Below are 15,007 nucleotides of genomic sequence, written 5' to 3' on the forward strand. Positions count from 1 at the left end.
CCTTGAGAAGGTGGTGGTGAGTTGCCTTCTTGAACCAATGCAGGCTATGTGGTGTAGGTACACCCACAGTGCTATTAGGGAGGGAGTTCCAGGATTTTGACCCAGCAACAGTAAAGGAAAGACAATATATTTCCATGTCAGGATGGTGAGTGGCTTGGAGGAGAGCTTCCTGGTGGTGGCGTTCCCATGTGTCTGCTGTGCTTGTCCTCCTAGATGGTAGCTGTAGTTGGTTTGGAAGGTGCTGTCTAAGGAGCCTTGATGAGCTCCTGCGGTACTGTAGACTTGTGCTGCAGAACCAGCTGTGCCTCCAGTACAGCTGCAACATGGGTATCTAACGGACAAAATTTAAAATTGCCCAATCATGTCCTGCCCACAAAAAGCAGGACAAATCCAACCCAGCCAATTACTGCCTCATCAGTCTGATCTCAATTATTAGGAAAGCAATGGAAGATGTTATAAATAGTCCTATGAAGTGATGCTTAAACTTCAATAACTTGCTCACTGATGCTCATTTTGGCTTCCACCTGGCTCCAGAGCTCATTATAGTCTTAGTCCAAACATGGACAAAGAAGCTGAACCCAAGAGGTGAGATGAGATTGACTGCCCTTGATATCAAAGCAGCATTTGACCAAGTGTGGCATCAAGGAGCCCTAGAAACATTGAAGTTGATGGTGTTATGGCACAGCTGATGGTAAATGCTGAGCTGCTCAAATCCCAAAGGGAAATTTGAAACAACTGCAACAACAGTTTTGCAACTTGTATAAATTTTGAGATGCATGCCTTGAATTCAATAGTAATACGACCATCGAGGCTTATAGGTTTCTTACAAAACTAAATTAAACCTTTATTAATAGAAGAAATGATTTTAAGCACACATAGATCTACAAATTACTACTATGATAACTTCTAAATCCCCTAGTTAATCTAACTCCCAGTTATGCTTTCGTTAAGACAACAGTAAGACACACAGATTTTAAAAGACCCAGGAAAAGAAACATGGTACCCTGAACAATCTAATTCAAATTGAGTTTTCTTAACTTCAGTTCTTTGTAGCTTGAGGCGTAGATGCTGGAGGCTTTTTCACACTTGTTTTAGATCTTAGAATTCCTTCCCTTGCACACAGCCTTCTCTCCTTTATCCATATTTTTCCCCTTTGAATGCAAATTCCTATTGTTTCACTATGTCTTCAGACTTTACCTTTCTAATAATAAAAATTTCTCTTAGTACCAATTTTACCAGTAATCTGGTAGAAAAAAATTCACATTTTCTTAACTTCCCCTGGCTAGGTGAAACATTTCACCCCACCTTTGAAATCAATCTAGTTTGGTCTATTTAAAAATGCAAATATTTCCTTTATAACTATGTTTACATACTTAACATTTCAAACCTAATTTATCTCCTGTTACATCAATACCTTCGGACTAGCTGCCTTTAATTCAATTCAGCCTCTCACACACACAGACCCAGACCTCACTATTACTCTACAATAAATTCCAATAACTTCCTGACAATGGGAATCAGGGGGAAGACTCTCTACTGGTTGGGATCATACCTAACACAAAAGGAGATAGTTGTGGTTGTTGCAGATCGATCATCTCAGTCCCAGGGCATCTCTGCAGGAGTTTCTCAGGGTAGTGTCCAAGGTCCAACCCATCTTTATCATTTGCTTCATCAATGAGCTTCCCTTTTTCATAAGGTCAGAAGTGGGATGTTTGCTGATGATTGCATAGTGTTCAGGGCCATTTGTAACTCCTCAGATACTGATGCAGTCTGTGTCCAGATACACGAGCTGTACAACATTCAGGCTTGGGTTGATAAGTAGCAAGTAACATTTGCACCACACCAGTGCCAGGCAATGACCATTTCCCCTTGACATTCGATGGCATTACCATTGCTGAATATCTCCCAGTCAACAACCTGGGGGTTACCATTAACTAATACTTAACTGGGCCAGCCATATAAATACTGCGGCAACAAGAACAGGTCAGAGGCTGGGAATTCTAGTGGGAGTAACTCACCTCCTGACTCCCAAAGCCTATCCCTGTTCACCATCTTCAAGGCACAAGTTAGGAGTGCGATGGAATACTCTCCACTTGCCTGGATGAGTGCAATTCCAATTACACTCAAGAAGCTCGACAACATCCAGGACAAAGATGCCCATTTAATCGGCACCCCATCCACCATCTTAAACATTCACTCTCTCCACCACTGATCAGTGACAGCAATGTGTACCCCATACAAGATGCACTCATAAAATTTGCCAAGTTTTCTTCAACAGCACATCCCAAACACACAACTTCTACCACCTAGGGCAAGGGCAGCAGACATATGAGAACACCATCAATTAGAGGTTCCCCTACAAGCTACAGAGCATCCTGAATTGAAAATATATCACCATTCCTTCATAGTCGCTGGGTTCAGATCCAGGCACTCCCTCCCTAACAGCACAATAGTATATCTGCACCAGATAGCAAGCAGGCTTCTGCAGTCTATCACATTTCAAGGACAACTGGGGATGGGCAGCAAATGCTGGCCTTGGCAGCAATTCAAATCCCATGAAATAATATTTAAAAAATTAAGAGCCTGTTCTTCTCAAAGCTTGAACTGTGTATAGATGCTCTGGAAAAGACTTGCACCAGACCCATCATTATCTAGACAAGGAAGGTCTCAGATTTGTCCCTTGGTCATCGTTGAGGCAGTTATGTCAGCCAGTATGGATCAGTACATTTGGCCTCAGTGAGGAAGAAACAGAAAGGTTGATAAAAGATTTTTATATTAAGATTAATTAACACAATGGAACTTTGTTTCATAGATTCACTTAGTGATATGATGATTATACTGTGTACAGTATAATTGGGTGCACATTCTTGTTCTCCTGACTATTAACATGACTATTGGCTATTTACATTTCATTTCAGTTTTGCAACAGTTGTTACAGATGTGAGGTTTTATAAGATTGTTATGTTTTGGGTCTGTGTCTTTAATTTAGGCTAAAATGGAAAAATAAAGGGGTTCATGTGACCTGCCTGAATTCTGCTGACAGTAAGTCTGGGTGGCTTGGTTGTTAAAGGTTATAGGAAGACCCAGGTTGTTTACTGGGAAGAAAGTGAAACATATTCACACCTGTAAACAATGGCCAGAATGGCTTTGCTGATGGTGGAGAGACTGTTAGTCTCCAAGCCCCCAGGGAGGTATTAGGAATGTCAGGTTCTGTAAACGGTTATGCTTTAATCTATTTACTTCCAAGATGGAATAGAGTTGGAGGTTCTAGAGGATAGCTAATTAGCATTTCTACCTGGATACAAGAACCATGTGATACACATTGCCATTGAGATGGACTTTGAGGGGAAGGGTCCTTAGGAAGCCATTGTACGACTGAGTTACAGGTTTTCCTAAAAATATCACTGAAGCTCACAGACAAGGTCAGTCTGCAAGAATCTGAGAGTAAGAGAGAAACGGAGCAGAGAGATAGAGGCAGCAAATCTCAATTGTTCACCACGCAAAATGCGGGTGGGAGCTCATGCTCGGATTGAAAAGACCAAGGTCGTGAGAGTTTAAACAAAGTTGTAATATTTGCCTAGCTTTGGCTAGAGGGAGGGATCTCCAGAGTAACCCACACAGTGAAAGTCAGTTTGGGGATTGGAAATTATCCAGCTGGAAAAGAGAAAAGCAGGTTAAAATCACTTTGGACTGCTTCCTGGAGAGTGAAATGTCTACTTAAGGGACAGAATAATCTCTCTTGAGAGAGATTTACAGTCACTTTAAATGTGAAATGGGGAATCTTTTCTGCGGTTTAATAAGTTGCCTGCTGAAATCGTGATTAGTCAATCTTGCTTTTAGTTTGTGTGTTACATTAAAAAGATCTAAAACTTGGGATCTTGTTGCATGATCCTTTTGGCCATTCACTGGAAGTTTGAATTTGTTTCTAAAGGTTATTGATTTCTACAGATTATAACATTAAATGTTCTCTGTGTAGTCTTTGCATATTGACCTTAATACTTGTAAAGGGTTTTTTTGGAATGAATACACAATAAGCATTGTAATACATGGTTGGATTAGCTACTGAGCTCGAGATATATTTCATTTGACTGCTTCATTTAATGGCGCTGGATTGCAATTCATCATTAGTTGATAACATTCAATCTCACTGATTACGTAACCAAATGGCTTTGTAGAGTTCCAGCCAGACAACTAGAATATTGAAATAAAAACAAAGTGCTGGAAAAATTCAGCAGATCTGGCAGCATCTGTCAAGAGAGAGACAGAGTTAACTTTTCCAAGTCCAATATGACTGTTCTTCAGAATGAAGCAGAGTCAAATTGGACTGGAAACGTGAACTCTGTTTCTCTCTCCACATGTGCTGCCAGACCTGCTGAGTTTTTCCAGCATTTTGTTTTTACTTCAGATTTCCAGCATCAACAATATTTTGCTTTTATTTTAGACTAGAATGTTGACTTAATTAAAACAAAAAAGAAATGGAAAATAGCCATCAATCCTATCATACCATTGACCAGTGTCGAAGCATACCTCTGCAGAAATTCTTTTGATGTTGAGTTATTAAAAGCTTCTTCCTGATGCTTAGGCAGAAAGATATTTGGAGCAGTTCTCTTTCTTAACTGAGGTAAGCTCTGCATTAAAATGAATAGGGTATGCATCCTGTGTAAACGTTCTCCTGGGAGGAAACTGGTTTCCTGCATCTATAGACAAAAACTGTTGTTAATTTCTGCAGGCAAATCCCTCAACACAACACTAAAAAAAAACTCATCAAGAATGGTTACAAATGCAGGCAAATTTTTCACAATGTCTTTTACAAGTTGTCTTTTATCTTCATTGAAGGTAACCCTGCAAATATGCACCAGTATCAAAGAGGGGTAGATAAACTAGTATCACTCCTCTGCAATCCTGTTCTTGAACCAGATGTAAGGAGATGTAGAAGTTGGTGTACCTCACCTGTCCCCCTGCAGTAATTGCCTCACCAAGTGAGGAATTACGGAAGATACTCAAAAAATCACATTATGTTCCAGTACTGCTTTTAACTCAGTGCATTAGTTTGCAGGCTGTGATGTGTTGTTCACTTTGTATTAATGCTTCATTCTGTTTCTTTAGTCATAACACGACTAATGTTCCAATGACGAGAATGAGAGGAAAGGGAATTAAACAGCTGCAGAAACCTGATAGATTTGGTGTCTTATTTTGCAGCTTTAGCTTTGATAGAATGAGAAGTTAAATATTACAGACAACTTTCCCAGATTAACTACCAACATTTACAAGCATCACCACGGCTGGTGTTATTCAATGGCTAGAGCAATCAAATTTTACTAGATCAGATTCCATGATTTGTGTTTTGGAATTACATTCTGCGATTTCATGTTTTTACAATTATTGGTATATGATGACAGAATAAGTCAAATTTTGTTTTTAAGATATGAAACTACATGATTTTCCTGGACTTTTGAGAATTATATTCCAAATTGTGCCCATTTTCCCGGAGTCATCCAAAAATATCAAGCCATGAAGATGAGGAAGAGGAGATGAAAATATTGATGGAGGAACAAAACAGAATATTGAAAGTGAATAAAAACTCACTAGTCTATAGACTAGAAAACATTTAGATAGTACAGAGAAACACTTTGTGTACACAGGAAATGATTAATAGAACTTTATTATTTTACAATAATAATTCCGCCATTTTTGTTATATACAAAATGTACATCAAATATATTCACTTATAATTAATTGTCCCCAAGCAAGGAGACATTGTGCAGCTGCAACTAAGTCTATAGTTGACTGTTGAAATTCTACAAAGGAATGTGCTTTAAAACCAAAGGTACTTCTTATGCGCTCCAAGCATTCATAAGTGCGGCGTCACCTTTATTTCAATGTAGGAGTGGTCAGGAAGCCATGCTCAAAGCAACACATCTACCAGGCCATGTATGGAAATAGTGCCACTGGTGCAGGAACACACAAAATGAGTGTAATGCAGAAATGAGGATTTTGTTCCATATTTTTTTTAAAAGCTGAAAATATGCCTGCATTTTAAAAAGACTATGATACCTGTAAATCTAACAGAAAATTATTTTCAATTGTTTTCCAGTGCATGTAAGTTTGTGATAATGTAGACACCCTAATGAAATAAAATCTTTAAAAGGTTCAGATTCAAAAGCCCAGGGAACTTGCTGTTCAGCCAGACAGTCACCGATTCTCATTCCCACTGGGCCTAGTTGCTTAATCTATCCATAACATTGTGATGAGTTTTGTCAGTTCATCACTTTGATCAAGGAGGGAGGAAAAGAAGGGAAGGAAAGACTTTTCATGTACCTTGCCCCATAGCTAAAGGTCTGTCTTACTACAGGATAAGCAATATTTTCAGTTCAAACCGTAGACAGTTGTTCCACCTTCCTGAATTGGCATACTGCAGAGTGAAACAATCAGGTGACGAGGGAAAAGGAAGAAGAGGGTTTGAAGAAAAATGTGATGACATATATTAAAGTAGCACAATAAGCTATAAATTCAGTAAATAAAAATAAATTAATAAATGCAAACATCTAATAAAGTTGGACTGTCTGACTTTTGCAAGGCGCCTACAGGTCTGTTGAAGCATGCCCCAACAGCTTCTGCATTCAAAACAAGTGAACGTACAGGGATAAGAAGATTGAATCATATTAAAATCAATACTTCTCTCTCTGTGCGGAATATACTACACCACAGTTTCTTGCCTTGAGCAACTGAAAAGTAACAAATGTGAATACATAAGCCAATGCAATAAAGCAGATTAGTCCAAAAGTCAATGCAGGTGGGCTTGATGTCTGTTACTGTAGCATGCCAGTCCACAGGTTGAAGCATGCGGTGTTGATGACAGACTCCAGATGATAGTACATGGAGACAAGCTGAGGTAGTGGACTGTCACTGTTCTGTGGCTGTGCAGGAAGTGGCTCTCGGAATACAACTTTTAGATTCTGAAAAAGAGAAAGCAGCTTCTAATATTGGAATAGGTTGGTGGAAATGCATAGCCACATTATATAGAAACAGTGTAAATTGCTAGTTCCATCAGCCTCTATAAATGCACAATGAGGCAAAAGTGCATCCTTCTCAGAGATGAGGAAAAATTATTTCTCTGAGGGTTGAGTGTCTTTGGAATTCTCTTCCTAAGAAGGTAGTAGAGGCAGAGCCTTTGAACATTTTAAGGCAGATCTCGGTGGATTCTTGATAAACAAGGGGTGAATAGTTATTGGGGGTAGGCAGGAATGTGTGGTTGAGGTTAAAATCAGATTAACCATGATATCATTGAATGGCAGAGCAGACTCAAAGGGCTGAGTGGCCTACTCCTGCTCCTAATTCGTATGGTCGTATGTTCAGAAACTTCCATTGCTCTGAGCTGCCAGTAGGATAAGTGTGGCTTCAGAATGACTCATCATCTGATATAGTCAACTACGATAAGCAGCCACTAGATTGTTCATCTGTGCCTCCTTACATCAACTGGCAATGTCACTAATAGAAATGTAAGAGCAACCCAGGGTAATATTGACTATTTCCTCCTAATCTTCTCACTGCTCACCCTACCCGAACTGCATCATTAAGATCAGTGGCTCACTCTGTGTTTACTGGGTCAAAGTTGCATGTCAACAGTAAATAGTTCATTGTAATATTTTGCAACTGGTGCACTGCCACACATTCGTTTCTTATTTTCTTTATATAGTGGTGTCACTCACCTTCCCCTCTGTGGAGAAAGAAAATACTCTTATGCCTTTAGTCATACAAGTGCTTTGTGGAGCCCCATGCTATGAGACTTGCAGTTTTATACAAACAATGTATCATCTTATCTATATCATACACAGTATCATACTCAGACACTTTGTGATTCTCTACATCAGAAGCTCTTTTGAGATCTTACCGTCTTTGCAGACTGTGAATCAAGAAAGATGAGAACAAAACAGTCGATAAACTTCTGATTCAACACCGCCTGTAAAGGAAGTTACATCACAGTATTATAGACAAGTTGAAGATCACCATAGCCCCTCCTGTTACCCAATATAAGTGAATGCAACCCTAACTACATGATAGGCACATAGTGATGCACAAGATCAAAATATGACCATGGCGGTCATCCAATAATGCACAGAAAAAATTAGGATTTTAAATACAATTTTTAAAAGATACATTTGTCCCCAAATTCTTAGCTTATTACAAGACCATTCAGTAAATAAGAATGTTTTTTTTGGTAATGAATAATGTTAATACTCTGCTCGTGCTTCACTAGTGATCTTTTGGTCTCTCTCAATGTTTCAAATGTATTTATCCTACAAATATGCATTTCGTGCTTGAGAACAGCTTGGGGTTAAGAAAAGTCAGGAAGAATTGAAATGAAGCATATTATTTAAATGGAGAGAGATTGCAGAACTCTGAGGTGCAGAGGGATCTGGGTATCATTGTACACGAATCACAGAAAGTTAGTATGCAGGTACAGCAAGTGATTAGGAAGAAAAATGGAATGTTTTTTTATTGCAAGGGGAATGGAATATAAAAGTAGGGATGTTTTGCTACAGTTGTACAGGGCGTTGGCGAGGCCACATTTGGAGTACTGTGTACAGTTTTACTCTCCTTATTTAAGAAAGGATACAAATGCATTAGATGCAGTGCAGAGAAGGTTCCTTCGACTAATTCCTGGGTTGAAGGGATTGTTTTATGAGGAAAGGTTGGACAGGTTCTAAACTATTGAAGTTTAGAAAAATGAGAGGCGATCTTATTGAAACATATAAGATCCTGAGAGGACTTGCCAGGGTGGATGCTGAAAGGATGTTTCCCTTGTGGGAGATACTAGGGGATACAGTTTAAAAATATGGCTTCTTCCCCATTTATTATGGGGATGAGGGGGCATTTTATCTCTGAGGGTTATTAGTATGTGGAATTCTCTTCCACAGAGAGCAGTGGAGGCTGGATGATTGAATGTTTTTAAGGCTGAGTTAAATGGACTCCCTTGACAGTCAAGAATCTAAGGGTATCGGGGACAGGCAGGAAAGTAAAGGCCATGATCTTATCAAATGGCAGAGGAGGCTCGAGGGGCCATATGGTCTACCCTGCTCCTAGTTCTTATGTTAGTGTGTAGGTCAAGACTGCAAAATGCTTTGACCCAAGCACTGTTAAATCAGTGCAGCAATAGAGGTTATGTGAACCAGCACCTTTCATGAAGTTAAAATACCTGGAGACCCAGTGCTGAGAAGGTCAGGTGAAATGCTGTGCATTGAGAACCATAAAAATGGTTCAGTCATCAGGCTTAGTATTTTGAAAGAGAATGGGTTAGGGAGAGACCACTTCCTAGAGGACACAGGCATATGGTATAAGAGGAAATGTGGCAGCATGGATAGAAAGTTGGCTCAAGAAACAAAAGCTAAGGGTGTTATTTAGATTAGAAAAAAGTTGGAAGTACTATACCACAGAAGATGGTGTTCGCTGTACTTTGATAATTGAAATGAGTTTAAGAATACAATTTTGAAATTTGCTGATAACACAAAAGTAAGGGGGTTTGGCAAACAGTGAGAAGGATTGTAAAACATAAACTAAACAGCAGATTAGAGGAGTGGACAGGCAGGTGGCAGACTTAGTGTAGGTATGTGAGGTAATAATTTTGGGAGGAAATAGGAACGGAAATGTACACTCTGAAAAAATGTTAATGATTATAATGAAGAGATCTAAAGGTTTAAATAACTCATTCACTGAAATACAAATTTATATGGATAAAGCCACAAAGAATACCAATAGTATTTTGAGTTCTATAAATAGAAGCATAAATTGTATAAGAACTTAAGAAATAGGAACAGGAGTAGACCAATCGGCCCCTTGAACCTGCTAGAATCTACCTACCTCTGCCTTAAAAATATTCAATGACCTTGCCTCTATCACCTTCTGAAGTAGAAAATTCCAAAGTCCCAAAACCCTCAGAAAAAAATTCTCCTCATTTCTGTCCTAAAACAGCAACCCCTAATTTTAAAACAGTGCCCCTTAATTCTGGACTGACCCACAAGAGAAAACAGCCTTTCCAAGTCCACCTTGTCAAGGCCAATCAGGATCTTGTATTCTTCAATCAAATCACCCCCTCACTCTTCTAACCTCCAGTCTGTCCAACCTTTCCTCATAAGACAACCCACTCGTTCCAGGTATCAATCTAGTAAATCTCCTTTGAACTGCCTTCAGTGCATTTACATCCTTCCCTAAATAAGGAGACCAAAACTACACACAGTATTCAAGGTGCGGTCTCACTAATGCCCTGTATAACTGAAACATAGCATCCTTACTTTTATGTTCATTCCCTCTCATAATAAATTATAGCAGTCCATTAGCCTTCTTAATTACTTGCTGTACCTACATACTAACTTTTTGTGACTCGTACTAGAACACCTAGATCCCTCTGCGCCTCAGAATTATGCAGCCGTTCCTCCATTTAAGTAGTACTCTGCTTTTTTGTTCTTCCTGCCAAAGTGAACTTCACATTTTCCCACATTAAAATCCAGTTGCCAGATCTTTGCCCATTCACTCAACCTATCTATATCCATCTGCAACCTCATGTCCTCTTCACAACATACTTTCCTACCTATCTTTGTGTCACCTGTAAATTTAGCTACCATGTCTTCACTCCCCTCATCTAAGTCATTGATGTAAATTGTAAAAAGTTGAGGCCCCAGTACAGACCCCTGTGGGACGCCACTCGTCACATCCTGCCAATCAGAAAAAGACCCATTTATGCAAACACTCTGCTTTCTGCCAGCCAGCCAATCTTCTAACCTAATATGTTACCCACTACACCATGAGTTTTTATTTTCCATAATAATCTTTGATGTGACACCTTAGCAAATGCCTTCTGGAAATCCAAGTACAGTACGTCTACAGGTTCCCCTTTATCCACTGCACATGTTGCTCCTTCAATAAACTCCAATAAATAGGTTAAACATGATTTTCCTTTCACAAAACCATGCTGACTCTTCCCAGCTGCCTAGAGCTCTTCTAAGTGCCTAGCTTTAACCTCCTTAATGATCGATTCTAATAACTTGCCCATGACAGACATCAGGCTAGCTATCCTATAGTTTCCTGTTTTCTGCCTCCCTCCCTTCTTGAATAGAGGGGTTATATTTGCTACTTTCCAATCTGATGGAACCTTTCCAGGATCTAGCCAATTTTGGAAAATTAACACCAGCGATCGACTGCCTCATTAGCCACCTCTTTTAAGACCCTAGGATGTAGTCCATTGGGACCCAGAGACTTGCCAGCCTGCAGCTCCATCAATTTGCCTATAGGTACTATTTCCCTATTGATTTCAATTTCACCAGTTTCCTTTCTCCTGTTCACCTCCTGATTTGCAGCTATTACTGGAATGTTATTTGTGTCCTCTATAGTGAACACAGGAGCAAAATATTTGCTCATTTCTTCCGCCATTTCCTTAATAACTGCTATTAGCTCCCCACTGTCACTCTCTAGAGGACCAACAGTCACTTTACTTACTCTTTTCCTTTTTAAATACCAGTAGAAACTCTTGCTATCCATTTTTACACTTCTGGCTAGCTTCCTCTCGAAAGCTAATTTCTTTCTCCTGGTTAACCTTTTAGTCATTCTCTGCCGTTCTTTATGTTATGTCCAATCATCTGTCTTGCTGCCCATCACTGAATAGATGCAAAACAAAAACAGAATTACCTGGAAAAACTCAGCAGGTCTGGCAGCATCGGCGGAGAAGAAAAGAGTTGACGTTTCGAGTCCTCATGACCCTTCGACAGAACCAGTTCTGTCGAAGGGTCATGAGGACTCGAAACGTCAACTCTTTTCTTCTCCGCCGATGCTGCCAGACCTGCTGAGTTTTTCCAGGTAATTCTGTTTTTGTTTTGGATTTCCAGCATCCGCAGTTTTTTTGTTTTTATCATTGAATAAATGCATGCTTTTTCCTCAAGTCTGACACTTTCCTTAACATCTCTAGTTAACCACGAATGGTGGTTAGAATTTTTAGAATTCCCCTTAGAATTTTCTTTATCGTAGGAATGTACTTATTCTGAATACTCTGAAATATCCACTTAAATGTCTGCCACTGCTTCTCTATTGATCTATCCTCTAGACTAGTTTCCCAGTTCACTTCAGCTAGCTCAGCTTTCATTCCCACATAGTTGCCCTTATTTAAGTTTAAGATACTAGTCTTAGACCCACTCTTCTCCCTTTCAAACTGGATGTAAAATTCAATCATATTGTGGTCGCTGCTACATAGGGGTGCCTTTACTCTGAGGTCATTAATTAATCCTGTCACGTTACACAATACCAAATCTAATATAACCTGCTCTCTGGTTGGTTCTAGAACATGTTGCTCTAAGAGGCTATTTCAAAAGCATTCCAATAACTTCTCATCCAGGTTAATACTTCCAATCTGATTTTCCCATTTTATGTATTTATTAAAATCACTCATGATTATTGCCGTCCCTTTATTACAAGCACACAATATTTTCTCTTCAATACTTTGTCCTGTACTGTAGACCACTCCCACTAATGACTTTTTCCCCCTACTATTCCTCATCTCCACCCAAAGCGATTCTACATCCTGATCTCCTGAGCCAAGGTCATCTCTAACTGTTGCACCAATGCCCTCCTTGATTAACAATGTTACTGCTCCACCTTTACCTAGCTTCCCATTCTTTTTGAATGTTGTGTACTCTTCAATATTAAGGACTCAATCATTGTCGGCCTGCAGCCACGTCTCCGTAATTGCTATCAGATCATATTTATTCACTTTGATGTGGGTCATCAATTCATTTATTTTGTTACGAATGCTACGTGTATTCAGATACAGAGCCTTTAGTTTTGTCTTTTTGTTACTTTTGTAACATCTAGTCTTGACTGTTGATATATTCTTAGGTTTTTTTCTCTCTGCCCCTTCCTGCCATTCTCAGACCCTCAATTCTCAAACTACTATTTTGTTTTCCTGTCTTCAATCTATGCCTTGAATTGCTACCTCTACCCAAGCTTGATCCCTCACCCCTCCTGTTTAGTTTAAAGCCCTCTCTACTTCCCTAGTTATGCGATTTGCGAAGACACTTGTCCCAACATGATTCAGGTGTAAACCATCCCAACAGTACAGCCTCCACTTTCCCCAGTATTGATGCCAGTGCCCAACAAACTGGAAACCACTTCTCCCACACCAGTCTTTGAGCCACACATTTGTCTCTCTAATCTTATTTGTCCTAAGCCAATTTGCACGTGACTCAGGTAATAATTCAGAGATTATCACCTTTGAGGTTCTGCTTCTTAATTTGGTACCTAGCTCCTCATACTGACTTTGCAGAACCTCTTTCCTAGTTCTACCTATATCATTGGTACCTACATGGACCACGACAACTGGATCCTCCCCCTCCCACTGCAAGTTCCTCTCCAGCCCTGAGCAGCTGTCCCGAATCCTGGCACCAGGCAGGCAACATAGTCACCTGGACTCTCGCTCTTTACTGCAGAGAACAGCGTCAATCCCCCTCACTATACTATCCCCTACTACCACTACACTCCTTTTTGCTCCCCCCTGCTTGAACAGCTTCCTGTACCACAGTGCCATGGCCAGTCAGCTTATCCACCTTGCAGACTTTATTTTCATCCATATAGGCTGTGAGCACCTCAAACCTGTTTGACAATCACGAAGCCTGAAGTTCCTCCCCTACTGTCTGCTCAGTCCCATTACCTACCTCACTGATAGTCACATCCTCCTGTCCCTCACTGCTGTCCAAAACAGATGAGCTTCTTCTAAGAGGTGTGACTATCATCTGTAACAAAGTATCCAGGTACTTCTCCCCCTTCCTCCTGTGCAGTGTCTGCATTTTGGCTTCCAGATCAATAATCCTCACCTGGAATTCCTCAAGCTGCTTACACTTCCTGCAAACGTGTTTGTCATGGATTGCCTTGACATCCAAAAGCTCCCACATCTCACAGCTGCAACATAACACCTGTCCTGCCATTCTAACTTGTTATTTAGTTAATTTAATTTAATGACTTTCTTCCTATGTATGCTGGAATTTACTGTGTTTATTGAATGCTAGTACCACTGACAACCAAAGGTTATATGCTTAACTGCAAGGTATGTGTTTTAGATGTTTGTTTAAATTACTTTATTTTTACTGTTATTTTTATCTTTATAGTTTGATTTTAATTTTAAAATTTTCAAATTTTGTGTTTTTATTTTAAAGCTTTAGATCTTTTTATTTATAGATCTACCTTAACTTGCCTGTCCTAAGCTGGTTTCTTATACACTGTACCCTAGGCTGAGCACTTACTAGCCGCCCGTGACATCACAGTTGCTTTTTTCCTCTTTCCCGGACTGTGTCCTTTTAAAACTCCCGCTCTCCGTGCCCTTTTCAGATAAATCTCTCCCGCTCTCCGCACCCTTATCAGACAAGTCTCTCCCGCTCTCCACGCCCTTATCAGACAAGTCTCTCCCGCTCTCCGCACCCTTTTCAGACAAGTCTCTCCCGCTCTCCGCACCCTTTTCAGACAAGTCTATCCCGCTCTCCGCACCCTTTTCAGACAAGTCTCTCCCGCTCTCCGCATCCTTTTCAGACAAGTCTCTCCCGCTCTCCGCACCCTTTTCAGACAAGTCTATCCCGCTCTCCGCACCCTTTTCGGTCTGAAGTCTCTCCTGCTCTCTGTACCCTATTAAAACTGAAGTCTCTCCCGCTCTCCACACCCTTTTCAGACTGAGGTCTCTTCCACTCGCCGCACGCTTTGCAAACTGAAGTCCCCGCCACTCTCCGCACCCTTTTCAAAGTAATGGTTAGACCACATTTTGAGTGCTGTGTGCCATTTTGGGCACCTCCTATCATAGGAAAAAGGCATTAAAGTCAGAGAGAACTCAGTGTAGATTCACCAGGAAAGGGGAACTATCATTATGAGAGGAGACTAGAGGTTCCAGTAATTATTTTCACTACAGCTGAAAGGACCATGAGGAGACTTATTTTCCTTTTTAAGTTTTGAAGATTTCTGATTGAGTGACTTAGGAAAGACT

General features: G+C 40.1%; 1 protein-coding gene across 9 annotated transcripts in view; it reads right to left on the reverse strand.

The window, feature by feature from the left end:
• Positions 1-5,644: 5,644 nt before the first annotated feature.
• The window catches only part of szt2 (SZT2 subunit of KICSTOR complex), a 247,917-nt gene continuing 238,554 nt past the window's right edge, over positions 5,645-15,007 (reverse strand). For all 9 annotated transcript variants that reach the window (XM_041208824.1, XM_041208825.1, XM_041208817.1 and 6 more), the window contains 2 exons: positions 7,892-7,960; positions 5,645-6,956 (listed from right to left, as the gene is read on the reverse strand). In XM_041208824.1, coding sequence (XP_041064758.1) covers positions 6,810-6,956; positions 7,892-7,960 — 216 coding nt within the window. In that variant the 3' untranslated portion in view covers positions 5,645-6,809. The remainder of the gene's footprint in view (positions 6,957-7,891; positions 7,961-15,007) is intronic.

Source organism: Carcharodon carcharias, chromosome 16 (genome assembly GCF_017639515.1).
Source record: "Carcharodon carcharias isolate sCarCar2 chromosome 16, sCarCar2.pri, whole genome shotgun sequence".
Lineage (NCBI taxonomy): Eukaryota > Metazoa > Chordata > Chondrichthyes > Lamniformes > Lamnidae > Carcharodon > Carcharodon carcharias.